Source organism: Primulina tabacum, chromosome 7 (genome assembly GCF_025594145.1).
Source record: "Primulina tabacum isolate GXHZ01 chromosome 7, ASM2559414v2, whole genome shotgun sequence".
Lineage (NCBI taxonomy): Eukaryota > Viridiplantae > Streptophyta > Magnoliopsida > Lamiales > Gesneriaceae > Primulina > Primulina tabacum.
This window is the reverse complement of record NC_134556.1, coordinates 26703870-26716572: the sequence shown is the minus strand read 5'-3', so window position 1 is coordinate 26716572 and position 12703 is coordinate 26703870. Positions and strand designations below refer to the sequence as shown.

Below are 12703 nucleotides of genomic sequence, written 5' to 3'. Positions count from 1 at the left end.
GGCTCCCTCTGGGGCCTTTTCCCCTCATGATATTCCATTCTTACCGTTACCACATACTGTTACATCATATTCGTAATAATGGAAATACGATCGTCGGGCTCCCACTGGGACCATCACCCTCACGACATCTCCAACATTATCGAATTTGTCACATTACTTCACTTCCTTCAACGTTTACATTCTCATTACTTTAAAAAAATCATGCATAACATATAATTTTGTTTTGAAACCAAGCTGCAACATGTCCTTTAAATGTCTTCCTTAAATCATAAAAATCTCATGGACATTTAAAAATCATAATTTAATCATGAACGTTTCATAAACATTTTAAAATGACATTTTAACATCAAAACATTTAAAATAACATTTTGACATATTAAATCATAAACATATAAAATTCCTTAAAATTTGAAATATCATTTTAACATATAAAATCCCATACACATTTAAAATATGATTTTAACATAAAAATATTCCATAAACATCCATAACTATAGAAAATAATCATATTAGCACATAAAACAACATTCAGAGCACTGCCATGACATTTACATATTTTTAGGTGTAAAAAGACCGTTTTACCCCTGGACGTAAAATTCCTCGTTTTCGACATTTTCTTGAATTCATTGACTATAACATGTCCCAAATAATTATTTAAGCCTACATGAATTTTTCCATATTTTTATTTAACTTAAATCGAGGACTTTTAAATTAATCTTTAAATAAGACGTATTACTGCGTTTTAATCCCGAATTAAACCAAACCTTAATATAAAATTTCCAAATTAAAAACTTAGACTTTTAATAATTATTTAAGTTTAAATATAATTTTTCATAATTTTTTTAAGCATAAAACTAGGCGTTTCAATTAACTCGTTAATTAGCAGTTTCGTGCGGCGATTAAATCCCGAATAAATCCAAAACTCATTATTTTGCTCCCAAATTTTAAACATATCATTTTTATTATTTATTCTACCATTCCAAGTCATGATCTAGACCCATGGACCCATGGATTCAATTTTAGTCTTACTAATTTCGTTTTTTGACCCTCAACCGATCAACCCGAGCCATCTTTTGATTTACTCGAGCCATGCCCGAGCCACCTCGAGCCAAACCCTAGCCAACCCATCTAGGCACCCTCTTGAGCAATCCTGACCCATAAAACCTAACCCTAGCTCATGCCCAAGCCCTGCAACCGAGCTACAAAAATCTGCTTGTGAGCCCTTCCTTGCCCAAGACTCCTAGTGACCCTAGGACTCCTCTAGACATCTAACCACTGATCACCCACGACCCTTACCGACGCTAGACCAGTCCCAAGCCCGAGCCACCCCCAGCCCAAGCCCCTGAGCCGTGCAGCAAGACCCTGCGCAAGCCATCTTCTAGTCGCAGCCCCTCCCTCACGTGAATTAGGAGTTTTTCCATGCTAGGACTCCTCCTCCTCTAGACCCCGACTCCCTCCACCTAGCCGCACCTGTACAACCCTCTAGACCTTCCTGCACCACGCCTGGACCTGCGCACCAGCCTAGGCGCTTGCACCAGCAGCACGCCACTTTCTTCTTCAAGTGGGTCTTGCGCGTCTCCCCTTCTCCCCTACGTGCAGCAGTGCCCAGCCGCCCTAGGGCTCCTCCTAGCCTCTCAACACGACCCTAGCCAAGCCCCTACTAGCCCTGGCCGAGCCCCCTAGCCCCATGCAAACCATCGAGTTCCTTGGCCCCCACATGGACACACAAATTCTTCATATACCTCACGGCTCTCTTCCCTTAACCCACGTTTTTCCAGCTTTATTTTAAGAATTTGTGCAGCATAATCATGTGTTTTAGGACCCTTAGAAACGTGTTTGATCAAAGCCTAATTCATGGCAGACCTTTAAACATCATACAAGCATGGTTTTGAATCAATAAACACAAGTTAAACACATGCCTATGCATAGTTGCAAAAATTGTGAGTGGTGTGACTTGTTTTTATGCAAATTCATAAACAATTACATAATATGGTGTGATGATGAGTAAAAGAAGAATATGGTGTGTCTTTGCGTAATTAACGCACGAAAAAAAAACCGTTGACGATTTGCGAAAACTGGACAAGAACCTTGGCTTGAATTCCCTTGTGCTTTTTCCGAAAATTTCTTCTACTTTGATGTGTTGTGTGCCGTGTGATATGGTGATATTTCAAAAAATTGGGCGTGTGAAGTGTAGGGTTTTGGGGAGGGTTTAACATATTTAAATACTAATTAATCACTAACAAAGCTTTAGGCCTATTAAGCCAACAATTTAGGCTCATTAGTCTTAATTAGATTTAATAAAATATCAACAAAGTTTTTGTTTAAAATAATTTGTGAATTTATTAGCCGGGTTGTCCAAAAAGCTCGCATTTTTATTGAAAAACCAACACCGATAAAATTTACATCCCGGCGTATAAAATCACCTCAAAACCCCATATTTTCAAAAATAAGAAAAAGCAACACTCTTAATTTAAATAATTGAAAACAATTAACCAATAAAAACATTTTCAATTTTTCAGCCATCGGTCTCCGTTCCTCGATCGCAACTCGAATAACCTTTTAAAAATACATTTTTTATGCAACAATGTAGAAAATTATATTTTAAACATGCACAACATAATTAATTAATGCAATTAAAACATTTAATTAAAATACACAAAGAATTTAATAATTGCATGCATGAGGTTCGCGTGGACCTTTAAATTTTCGGGGCGTTACAATCTTCCCCCCTTAGATTGAATTTCGTCCTCGAAATTCGTTTATCCTTAATAACCCAAAGTTTAGACTTACTTCTAGTATCCCAAAAATCCACACTTCCGCTGCGCTACTCTAAAATTAAGTTCTAGAATGTCCTTACGTCTCCTTGATCCCAATTAATTTTACCTTCTAAATCCTTATTTTCCAATCGCAACTTAAAAAGACACAAATAACTTAGTGCTATTACTATTATAACCTCGAATTTCAATTTTTCTTACAATGACCATACTATTGCATATTATTTTGCTTATTTTATACCCAAAATATTTATCAACTTATCATATTTCAACCTTAAAATCCCTAATGCATCTGCTAACGCTTAGATTTTTCAAGCTTAGTAATGATTCATCCTTAAAAACCCATTATCAACATTCCTTATAACACTATAACCAAGATATCCCAAGGTTCCAAATATTCTTACAAATCTAAATCATCAAAAACTCTTATCAATTAACCCATTTAATTTTCACTTATTGCTAAACTAGTCCCCAAATTCCTCAATAATTGCAAAATTATTTCTTAATTTCCTCAAAAATTATCTTAATTGGTCCTTAATTTCAAAATCCTACAATTAACTCATAAGTTCTTAACATTCTTAATTCTCTTCTACGAGTTTCCCATAACATAAATTTCGATAATTTAAACTTATTTCCCCAAAATCAATTGCTATAACCAATTTTACCTTTCATGAAAACTTAAAATCCCAATTTATACATTTTCTTACTCCCGAAGTCGTTACAAATCCTCGAATCATTATTACTTATGAGTAATTCCCAAATATTTATTCAACTAGTACCCAAGAGCCATCAGTATTTTCTTAGAAAATCTACGTGTCCCAAAAGCATTCATAATATTCATGATTAACTACTGGTCCAAAAAGTAAAACGTCAATACTAAAACCCAAAAATCAATATAGTTCAATTCCACTACGAAGCCAACATGCGTTGAAATCAAATAATTTATTATTTCATATTGTATCACATATAAAAATTCTAAAGCATATAAATCAAATACGATCATAAAGCTATTAAACATGTGACATGAACATATAATCATGTACTTATGCAGGTAACATCATAAAATCATATAAACCATATAAACTTCAGTTTGAGGCTTGACGACTAATCTTTCCGGCGCTGATGGTGGCACAACCCTTTACAGGACCTTTGCTCTGATACCAACTGAAACGCCTGCCCTTTTTATTGCTTTAAAAGTACCAGAAATTTTTTTTTAAACACTCAATTTTCGGCCATGTACATTTACCACATGAAAATATATTACCCTTTTTATATAAAACATGATTCATCTAACATTTTTAAAAACCAAGTGCAACAATCATAAAATGAAATCGTCAACTGTTTTACCAAGCCTAAAAAGCAATAAATTTGAAAAGTATAGCCCATACTAAACCTCTCAAAAATCTCTCAAAAGCATAAATAAATAGTCTTAAAATTTTTAGCATAAATAAATAGTCTTAAAATTTTTAGCATAAATTATGATTCATAAATCGTAAATGTGGAAAAAGTAAAAGCGCTGGTCCTCGGGTTGTGTGCGCCTTCAGTCCAGTCAAATCATCCATCAAGCCCACCCTCAACCTCACCTGCATCCATCACACCTAGTGAGTCTAAAGACTCAACACACCATAATCTTGGTAACAAGTAATACGTAATACAGTCAACATATAACAGTGAAAAATACTTGTATTTAAAATATTGTTTCCATGAAGATGCATAAACTTCAAACATGAATATTTTCGTAAACCTTTTTATGATGCATGAACTTTAAATAGAAACATTTTAATAACGATGCATCAACTTTAAGCATAACCTATTTTCATGACATGCATCACATAAACCTTAACCTTTTCCTTTCTTTTTCCTCAACATGACATAACATAAAACTTTTTTCATGATCATAAACATTTTTCCTTTTTCCTTTTCCTTTTTCTTTTCCTTTGTTGAATTCAGATCGTTAATTGTGACTTTCCTTAAACCTCAAAAGTCGATGGATTCATCTACATGAAACCGCAGTACTGACGGCGAGGGACACCAGCAACACTCTCACCGGTCAACTTGGCCCTGGCATATCCTCTTTCGAATAGAATACGATCGTCGGGCTCCCTCTGGGGTCTTTTCCCATAAATAGGCTCCCTCTGGGGCCTTTTCCCCTCACGATATTCCATTCTTACCTTTACCACATACTGTTACATCATATTCGTAATAATGGAAATACGATCGTCGGGCTCCCACTGAGACCATCACCCTCACGACATCTCCAACATTATCGAATTTGTCACAATTACTTCACTTCCTTCAACGTTTACATTCTCATTACTTTATAAAAATCATGCATAACATATAATTTTGGTTTGAAACCAAGCTGCAACATGTCCTTTAAATGTCTTCCTTAAATCATACAAATCTCATAGACATTTAAAAATCATAATTTAATCATGAACATTTCATGAACATTTTAAAATGACATTTTAACCTCAAAACATTTAAAATAACATTTTGACATATTAAATCATAAACATATAAAATTCCTTAAACATTTACAATATCATTTTAACATATAAAATCCCATACACATTTAAAATATGATTTTAACATAAAAAAATTCCATAAACATCCATAACTATGGAAAATAATCATATTAGCACATAAACAGCATTCAGAGCACTGCCATGATGTTTATTTTAGACTTTTAATAATTATTTAAGTTTAAATATAATTTTTCATAATTTTTTTAAGCATAAAACTAGGCGTTTCAATTAACTCGTTAATTAGCGTTTCGTGCGGCGATTAAATCCGAATAAATCCAAAACTCATTATTTTACTCCCAAATTTTAAACATAGCATTTTTATTATTTATTCTACCATTCCAAGTCATGAGCCAGACCCGTGGTGTCACGCCCCGAAACTCGGGATTGACACCGGCGTTGTTTAACAATCACACAATCGAAACAACAAGCCTTTCGTAGCACAGTATAAACCGAACCAGTTTATATATCATAATTTTCACGAAATAAACATTGTCTTCACAATAACGAAATCCAACGAAATAGTAAATAATGCGTAAGTGTCTTACAATTCTTTAAATCAGAAAATTCGAAATAAAGCCTATTACTAATCTGGCAAATCACCAACACCAAAATTTTTCCGACTCTTCGTCCTCAACCTGCTCTTCGGACTTATCTGGGAGGGAGAGTAAGGGGGGTGAGTATTTTGGGAATACTCAGTAAATGGGGGACTTTGAACACAACATAACAGATTTAATAACATTTTCGAAACATATCATAAACGTACTGCATGCTTTTCATAATCGTAACGTAAATACCATAACGTAATAACACTGCGATTTTTCACCTTTAACGGTTTACTGACGTCAGTCCCTAAGTTTTAATCCTCTAAGGGGGCTAGGTCATAAAACGGTTCTATCCCACCGCTAAGGGCCATATGTTGGAATTCCACCCATTTTCAGGGAATCCTCACAGTGTCAACACATACACGTAATAATTTTCGTAAAAACGTATAGACGGGAGACGAAGCTCGATCGAATTTTTAAACCAAAAACCGAAAGTTTCATATGCATAAAAACCGAAGTTATAAGTATTTAAAACAGCCCACTTACAGTGTTTGGATGTACAAAAAAAACATGGAGTGTACGGCTTGGTTTGGATCACTTCGCGTTCCTCGTTCGGGTAGCGCTCCGGCTCGATTTCTAGCTTATACTTGGGACGATTTTTGGGCAGAGTTTCGGCTATGGAATGCTGCTGAATTTCGTGGCTTTCAGCTCTAGGATTTCGAATTTTAGGGGTGGAGAATGAGTAGGGATCGTGTGGTATTTATAGGTGGAGGAGATGGATCTAAATTTGGTACAAGAATCCTATCAAAATCATGCCAAATCTCTCAAAATTGGCGCCAATTCTCTTTCTGATTTTCGAAAGTATTGCTACTAAAGTTGGGAGATTCATTCTCTAATCCAATGCTCTTGATTAATTCAGAATTTAGTATTGCAAGATCCAACGGTTTTGGTGAAGAGTTTGATGATTTCCTTCCAAATAACCAAGCAATTAATCCTTACAAAATATTGGCATTTAACCTAAGGGAATTTCGAAAATATCTAGCTTTATTCATGCCTTAACTCTTTTAATTGTATGATATTCAATTCTTGAAAAAAATCCTTCCCAAATTTCGAAATTTGCTTGTACAGTATCTTGACATTGAGGACTTTCCATTCAGACAATTCCAATAACAAGATTAACAATATATTTCTCATTTATCCCAAGAATCCAATCCTAATAATTCCCTTGAAACAATGATTTAGATTGCTTAAAAGATCCGGTTCTCACATCCATCCCTCCTTATGAGAAGTTTCAGTCCTCGAAACTTGAGTTGGCTTGGTCACCAAATAGGTAAGGATATTTCTTTCGCATATTCTCTTCCACTTCCCAAGTTGCTTCTCGCTCAATATGGTTAGACCACTGCACTTTGACGTAGGGAATGATGCGTCACCTGAGGACTTGTTCCTTGGTATCCACGATTCTGATAGGAACTTCTTCGTATTTCAATCCTTCCTCCCAAGTTTCCTTCGGTCAATAGTGGTTCTATTTCTAAAACGTGACTTGAGTCTGGAATGTATCTCCTCAGTTGGGATACATGGAACACGTTGTGGATCCTTGACATGTTCGGTGGCAGTGCCAGTCTGCATGCTAGCGTGCCTACTTTTTCTAAGATTTCAAATGGTCCAACGTATCGAGGGTTCAATTTCCCGGCCTTACTGAATCGTACAACTCCTCTCATAGGCGAGACTTTTCACGTAAGCCTTCTCGCCCACGTTGAACTCTACAGGCCTTCTCTTAAGATCTGCCCAACTCTTCTGTCGGTCTTGAGCTGCCTTGAGCTTTTCTCAAACAATTTTAACTTTGTCCACAGTCATTTGTACTAGCTCGGGTACCACTAAGGCTTTCTCTCCCACTTCGTCCCAATAAAGTGGTGATCGATATTTCCTTCCATAAAGAGCTTCGTATGGAGCCATGCCGATACTGCCGTGATAGCTGTTGTTGTAAGCAAACTCAATTAAGGGTAGATGAGTGCTCCAGTTGCTACTGAATTCCAGGGCGCATGCTCTCAGCATATCTTCTAAGGTCTGTATGGTTCTCTCAGTTTGCCCATAGGTTTGTGGATGATAGGCTGTACTTATGGTCACTTTCGTTCCCATGGCTAATTGAAAGCTCTTCCAAAAGCGCGAGACGAACCTTGGATCCCTATCAGATAAGATGCTAACTGGTACTCCATGCAGTTTCACGATGTTGTCTATGTACAGTGAAGCCAACTTGTCGAGATTGTAGTTCATGCGGACGGGTAGGAAGTGTGCAGTCTTCGTGAGTCTGTCTACTATCACCCATATACCGTCATGTCTTTGCCTAGACTTTGGCAATTCTACCACAAAGTCCATGGAAATATGCTCCCACTTCCATTCGGGAATTTCCAAAGGTTGCAGTAATCCTCCAGGTCGATGGTGTTCTGCTTTGACCTGCTGGTATACCTGACATCTAGAGACGAATTCAGCTACATCTCTTTTCATGCCATTCCACCAGAAACTATTCTTGAGATCTCTGTACATTTTTGTACTGCCTGGATGGACTGAGAATTTTGACTTGTGCGCCTCTGCCATTATCTCTCGGCGAAGGTTTTACTGTCGGGCCCACACAGTCTTCCTTTCATCCACAATATTCCCTTGTCATCGATCTGGTGGTCTTGAGATTTTCCTTCTCTGACTTGATCCTTAAGTTTGATCAGTACCGGGTCTTGATCTTGGTTTAACTTGACGGTCTCCCGTAGGCATGGTTGGGCCGAGAGGGAGGCTAGAGTCACCTTGCCTGGGCCCTTCCTACTTAGCGCATCAGCCACCCTGTTTGCTTTACCCGGATGGTAGCTTATGGTCAAGTCATAATCTTTCAGAAGTTCGATCCATCACCTTTGCCTCATATTAAGTTCCTTTTGGGTGAACAAGTACTTGAGGCTCTGATGGTCTGTGAAGATTTCACATTTAGCACCATAGAGGTAGTGCCTTCAAATCTTTAAGGCGAAGACAACCGCTGCTAGTTCCAGATCATGAGTAGGATAGTTCTGCTCGTGCGGTTTCAACTGTCTTGATGCGTAGGCGATCACTCTTCCTTCCTGCATGAGCACGCATCCTAAACCTTCCTTAGATGTGTCACTGTAGATGGTAAAATCCTTATTCTCTGCAGGCAATATTAACACTGGTGTGGATGCGAGTTTCCCTTTCAATGTCTGGAAACTTTTCTCACAATTTTCATCCCAGATGAACTTAGAATTCTTCTGAGTGAGCTTCGTCAGTGGTACGGCTATGGAGGAGAACCCTTCGACAAACTTCCGATAGTAGCCTGCCAATCCAAGAAAGCTTCTGATATCGGTGGCGTTCTTCGGTCTCGGCCATTCTGTGATTGCTTGTACTTTCTTTGGATCCACTGACACTCCTGCTTTCGAAATTACATGTCCCAGGAAGGACACACTCTTTAGCCAGAATTCACACTTGCTGAACTTAGCATAAAGCTTATTCTCTCTCAAAGTTTGCAACGCAAGGTGAAGGTGTTCTTCATGGCTCGTCTCGTCAGGAGAATAGACGAGGATATCATCGATGAATACCACTATGAACTGATACAGGAATGGCTTGAATACTCTGTTCATCAGATCCATGAACGCTGCCGGTGCGTTGGTCAGACCAAAAGGCATCACGGTGAATTCATAATGCCCATACCTGGTTCGAAAGGCTGTCTTGGGGATATCTTCAGCCCTGACCTTCAACTGATGGTAACCTATCCTCAGATCGAGTTTAGAAAAGACGGCGGCTCCTTTAAACTGATCAAACAGATCGTCTATCCGAGGTAGAGGTTACCTGTTCTTGATTGTGATCTTGTTCAATTCTCTGTAGTCGATGCACAATCTCATACTCCCGTCTTTCTTCTTGATGAAGAGCACTGGAGCTCCCCAGGGGGACACACTCGGTCGAATTTGCCTTTTATCTAGCAATTCTTGGAGTTGTTCCTTCAGCTCCTTGAGTTCGGTTGGTGCCATTCTGTAAGGTGCCTTAGAGATTGGTGCAGCACCGGGAACCAGATTGATCTCGAACTCCACTTCGCGGTTCGGGACCGTCCCTGAGAGTTCTTCTGAAAAACATCTGGGAACTCTCTCGCTATCGGGATGTCTTCCAGACTCAGTTCGACTTCTTCTTTTATTTCACTGACCATAGCCAGGTAGATATCCTCTCCTGATTTCATGGCTTTCCAGGCTTGAGCTGCAGAAAGTAGCAACTTCCGTTCCTTGGATTTACCATGAAACACGATTTCCTTCTGCTCTGCGGTTAGGAGTTTAACTTTCTTCCCTTTACAATCCACTATGGCATTGTTCTTGGCTAACCAATCCATTCCTAAGATGATGTCGAAGTCGACCATGATCAACTGTATCAAGTCGGCGCTAAAAGGCTGATTACTGATACTGATTCTACAATCTCGGTAGATTTCGTGAGTTTCAACGGCCTTACTTGTAGGTGTGGCTATTCGGAGAGGTTCGGCTAACTTATCGGGCTTACGTCCTAACTTCTTAGCACATCTATTAGATATAAAAGAATGTGTGGCACCACAGTCAAATAACACATAAGCAGGCACTTGCTGAATAAATATGGTACCTGACACAACATCGCTTGCATCATCTGCCTCCTCCTACGTCATGGCGAACACCCTGGCATTCGGTTTGTTCTCCCGCGGTTTATTGGCATTTGCCCCTGAGCTTGACCCGTCTCCTTTACCTGGTCCAGCTGTTTTGTTGGTGGCGGCTGGAAAATCTGCCATACGGTGTCCTGGTTTCCCGCATCCAAAGCAGACGCCGCTGGCTCTACGACATTCTCCCAGGTGTGGAAAGTGGCAAGTTGTGCAAGGCTTAATGGCCTGGTAGCCTGAGGCAGGCGAAGGCCCTTTAGATGGTCCACCAGACTGGTTAGGCCTCTTGAAAGTCTAACTGCTATGCGAGGACTGACTATTCATAGGCCTTTTGTTCCTAATCTCTTTCTCTCTGCGCTGAATATCAGTTTCAGCTCGGATAGCTGCGTCCATCAAGTCTGAAAAGTTCGCAGGTTGGTAGACTGCCAAAGCCGACTGTATTCTGCTGTTCAAACCCTTTTTGAAGCGGTGCAATTTCAGAGTTTCATCTGCCATGATTGTCGGTGCATAAGATCCAAGAGAATTGAATTGGGATGTGTATTCTACCACCGACATATCCGGAGTCTGAGTCAGATTTTCAAACTCACTCAACTTTTGCAACCTGACCTCGGCTGGAAAGTACTGCTTGAGGAATGCATCTTGAAAGCGCTGCCATGTGATTGGCCCGACGGTTAACATGGCTGGGGAGACTGCTTCCCACCACTTACTTGCTTTGCCTTCAAGGAAGGGTACTATCACATCCACTTTAAGAGCATCGGGTATTTCTAGCAGTCGCATCTGAGTTTCCACGCTTTTCAACCAGTTTTGGCCTAACTCAGGATCTGCGTCCCCTTGGAATGTCGGGCACCGGTTCTTGCGCAGTGATTCATAATGGAACTTGACTCCATGCTGCGGTGGAGGTGGTGGTGGTTGATTGGCATTCGGGTTCACTCTCCCTTGCAGTGTTGTCGCCACGATCGTGGCTATGGCCATCAAGTCTTCTTGATTAAGACTGAACTGAGGTGGATGTACGTTGCCTTCTTCGTTGGCATTGTTGTTGTTGTTAGCATAACGGGGGTTGCGGTTTTGTCTTGGTGGTCTACCGGCCATTTCCTACAAGTTAAACGCTTCTAAGAATTTGATGTGCATAATGACAAGATTGGATAAATGAGTTATGCTAGCACAACGGAAGTTAATAAGTAAAACATAACTTGAATATAGATGAACGACTGAGATTAATAAATAATCATAATTTTATTAATTTTCGAATGTAAAAGAACAACTGAATGAACAAAGCGTACTGAATGGAAATAAATCATACTGACTGAAATAAAATAGCAACACTGGAAAGATAAACTCCTAGCAATAAGGAAAGGTCACTAAGAAACTCTAATCATCTATCTCTCCATCTCCTATGGCAGCTATAGGCTCGTCGATCTCTATCGGTTCCTCTTCTTCCGGCTCCTCCTCCGGCTCCTCCTCCGGCTCTTCCTCTTGCAGTAGCTCCACCATGTGGGTGAGCTGGGCATTCTCTGCATTAAGCTGGGCCACCTGCGTCTTCCACCCCTGAACATCTGCCTCTGCCTCGTCCAACAGATCTATGGTACACTGGTGGCACAGTTCGTACCCCCTTTTATTCTCCTTGATCTTGTTCTTCAGCGCTTCACCCTGTTGAGTCAGTTGATGGTTCACCTTGGCAATGCAGCTTATAGCCTCACTCAAATTTTCCAGTCTCATTTTGCTCCTGTCATTCAGCTGTTTTTCTTCCTCCAATTCTTTTCGGTACCGGTCGATATCTTTTTGCAGCTTTTTCTCTCGATACAAGCCATGCTCTATGCCATCCCTCAAATCCATGTTATCGCCTCTCACTAACTCACCCTGATAGATCGATTGGTTAAGGCGGACCTGAATCTCCTGTTTCTCAGCGGCTAAGGTTTCGACCTGACTCCTCCTCTCACTCAATCTGGCTCTAAGTCGCCGAATCTGACGGGACTGATAGTGAAGGGCAAGCTCCTTCAGACGAATGGCAGCTTGGGCACGGGTGTGGGGTCGCATAGGGGTAGATGGAGCCATTTCCTGAAATCAAAAAATGGAAATGCTCAGAATCCGAAATAGACAGTATATAACGAGTGAGAATATGCAATATATATGAAATTCTCGAAATTTAAATAAATATATATTTTGTTCCAAAAATGGAAAGTTCGGAATTTGACACATGGGTTC

The 12703-nt window shown here is 39.6% G+C and overlaps 1 protein-coding gene across 1 annotated transcript; it reads right to left on the bottom strand.

Moving 5' to 3' along the window:
* Positions 1-9832: 9832 nt before the first annotated feature.
* Positions 9833-11590, bottom strand: LOC142550636 (uncharacterized). The gene is made up of 3 exons (XM_075659714.1): positions 10819-11590; positions 10509-10737; positions 9833-10394 (listed from the first exon to the last, which is right to left on the bottom strand). Exons 1-3 carry the CDS (start codon positions 11588-11590, stop codon positions 9833-9835), a joined length of 1563 nt encoding a protein of 520 aa, XP_075515829.1.
* Positions 11591-12703: the final 1113 nt, after the last annotated feature.

Excerpts from the sequence above, each read along its gene's own strand:
- LOC142550636 (XM_075659714.1), bottom strand. The coding sequence starts at position 11,590 with ATGGCCGGTAGACCACCAAGACAAAACCGCAACCCCCGTTATGCTAAC. Across the intron at positions 10,738-10,818 it reads GAACAAAAGGCCTATGAATA|GCTACCAGGCCATTAAGCCT; the intron begins GTCAGTCCTCGC and ends CGCCTGCCTCAG. Across the intron at positions 10,395-10,508 it reads GCCAGGGTGTTCGCCATGAC|ATGTGCTAAGAAGTTAGGAC; the intron begins GTAGGAGGAGGC and ends TATATCTAATAG.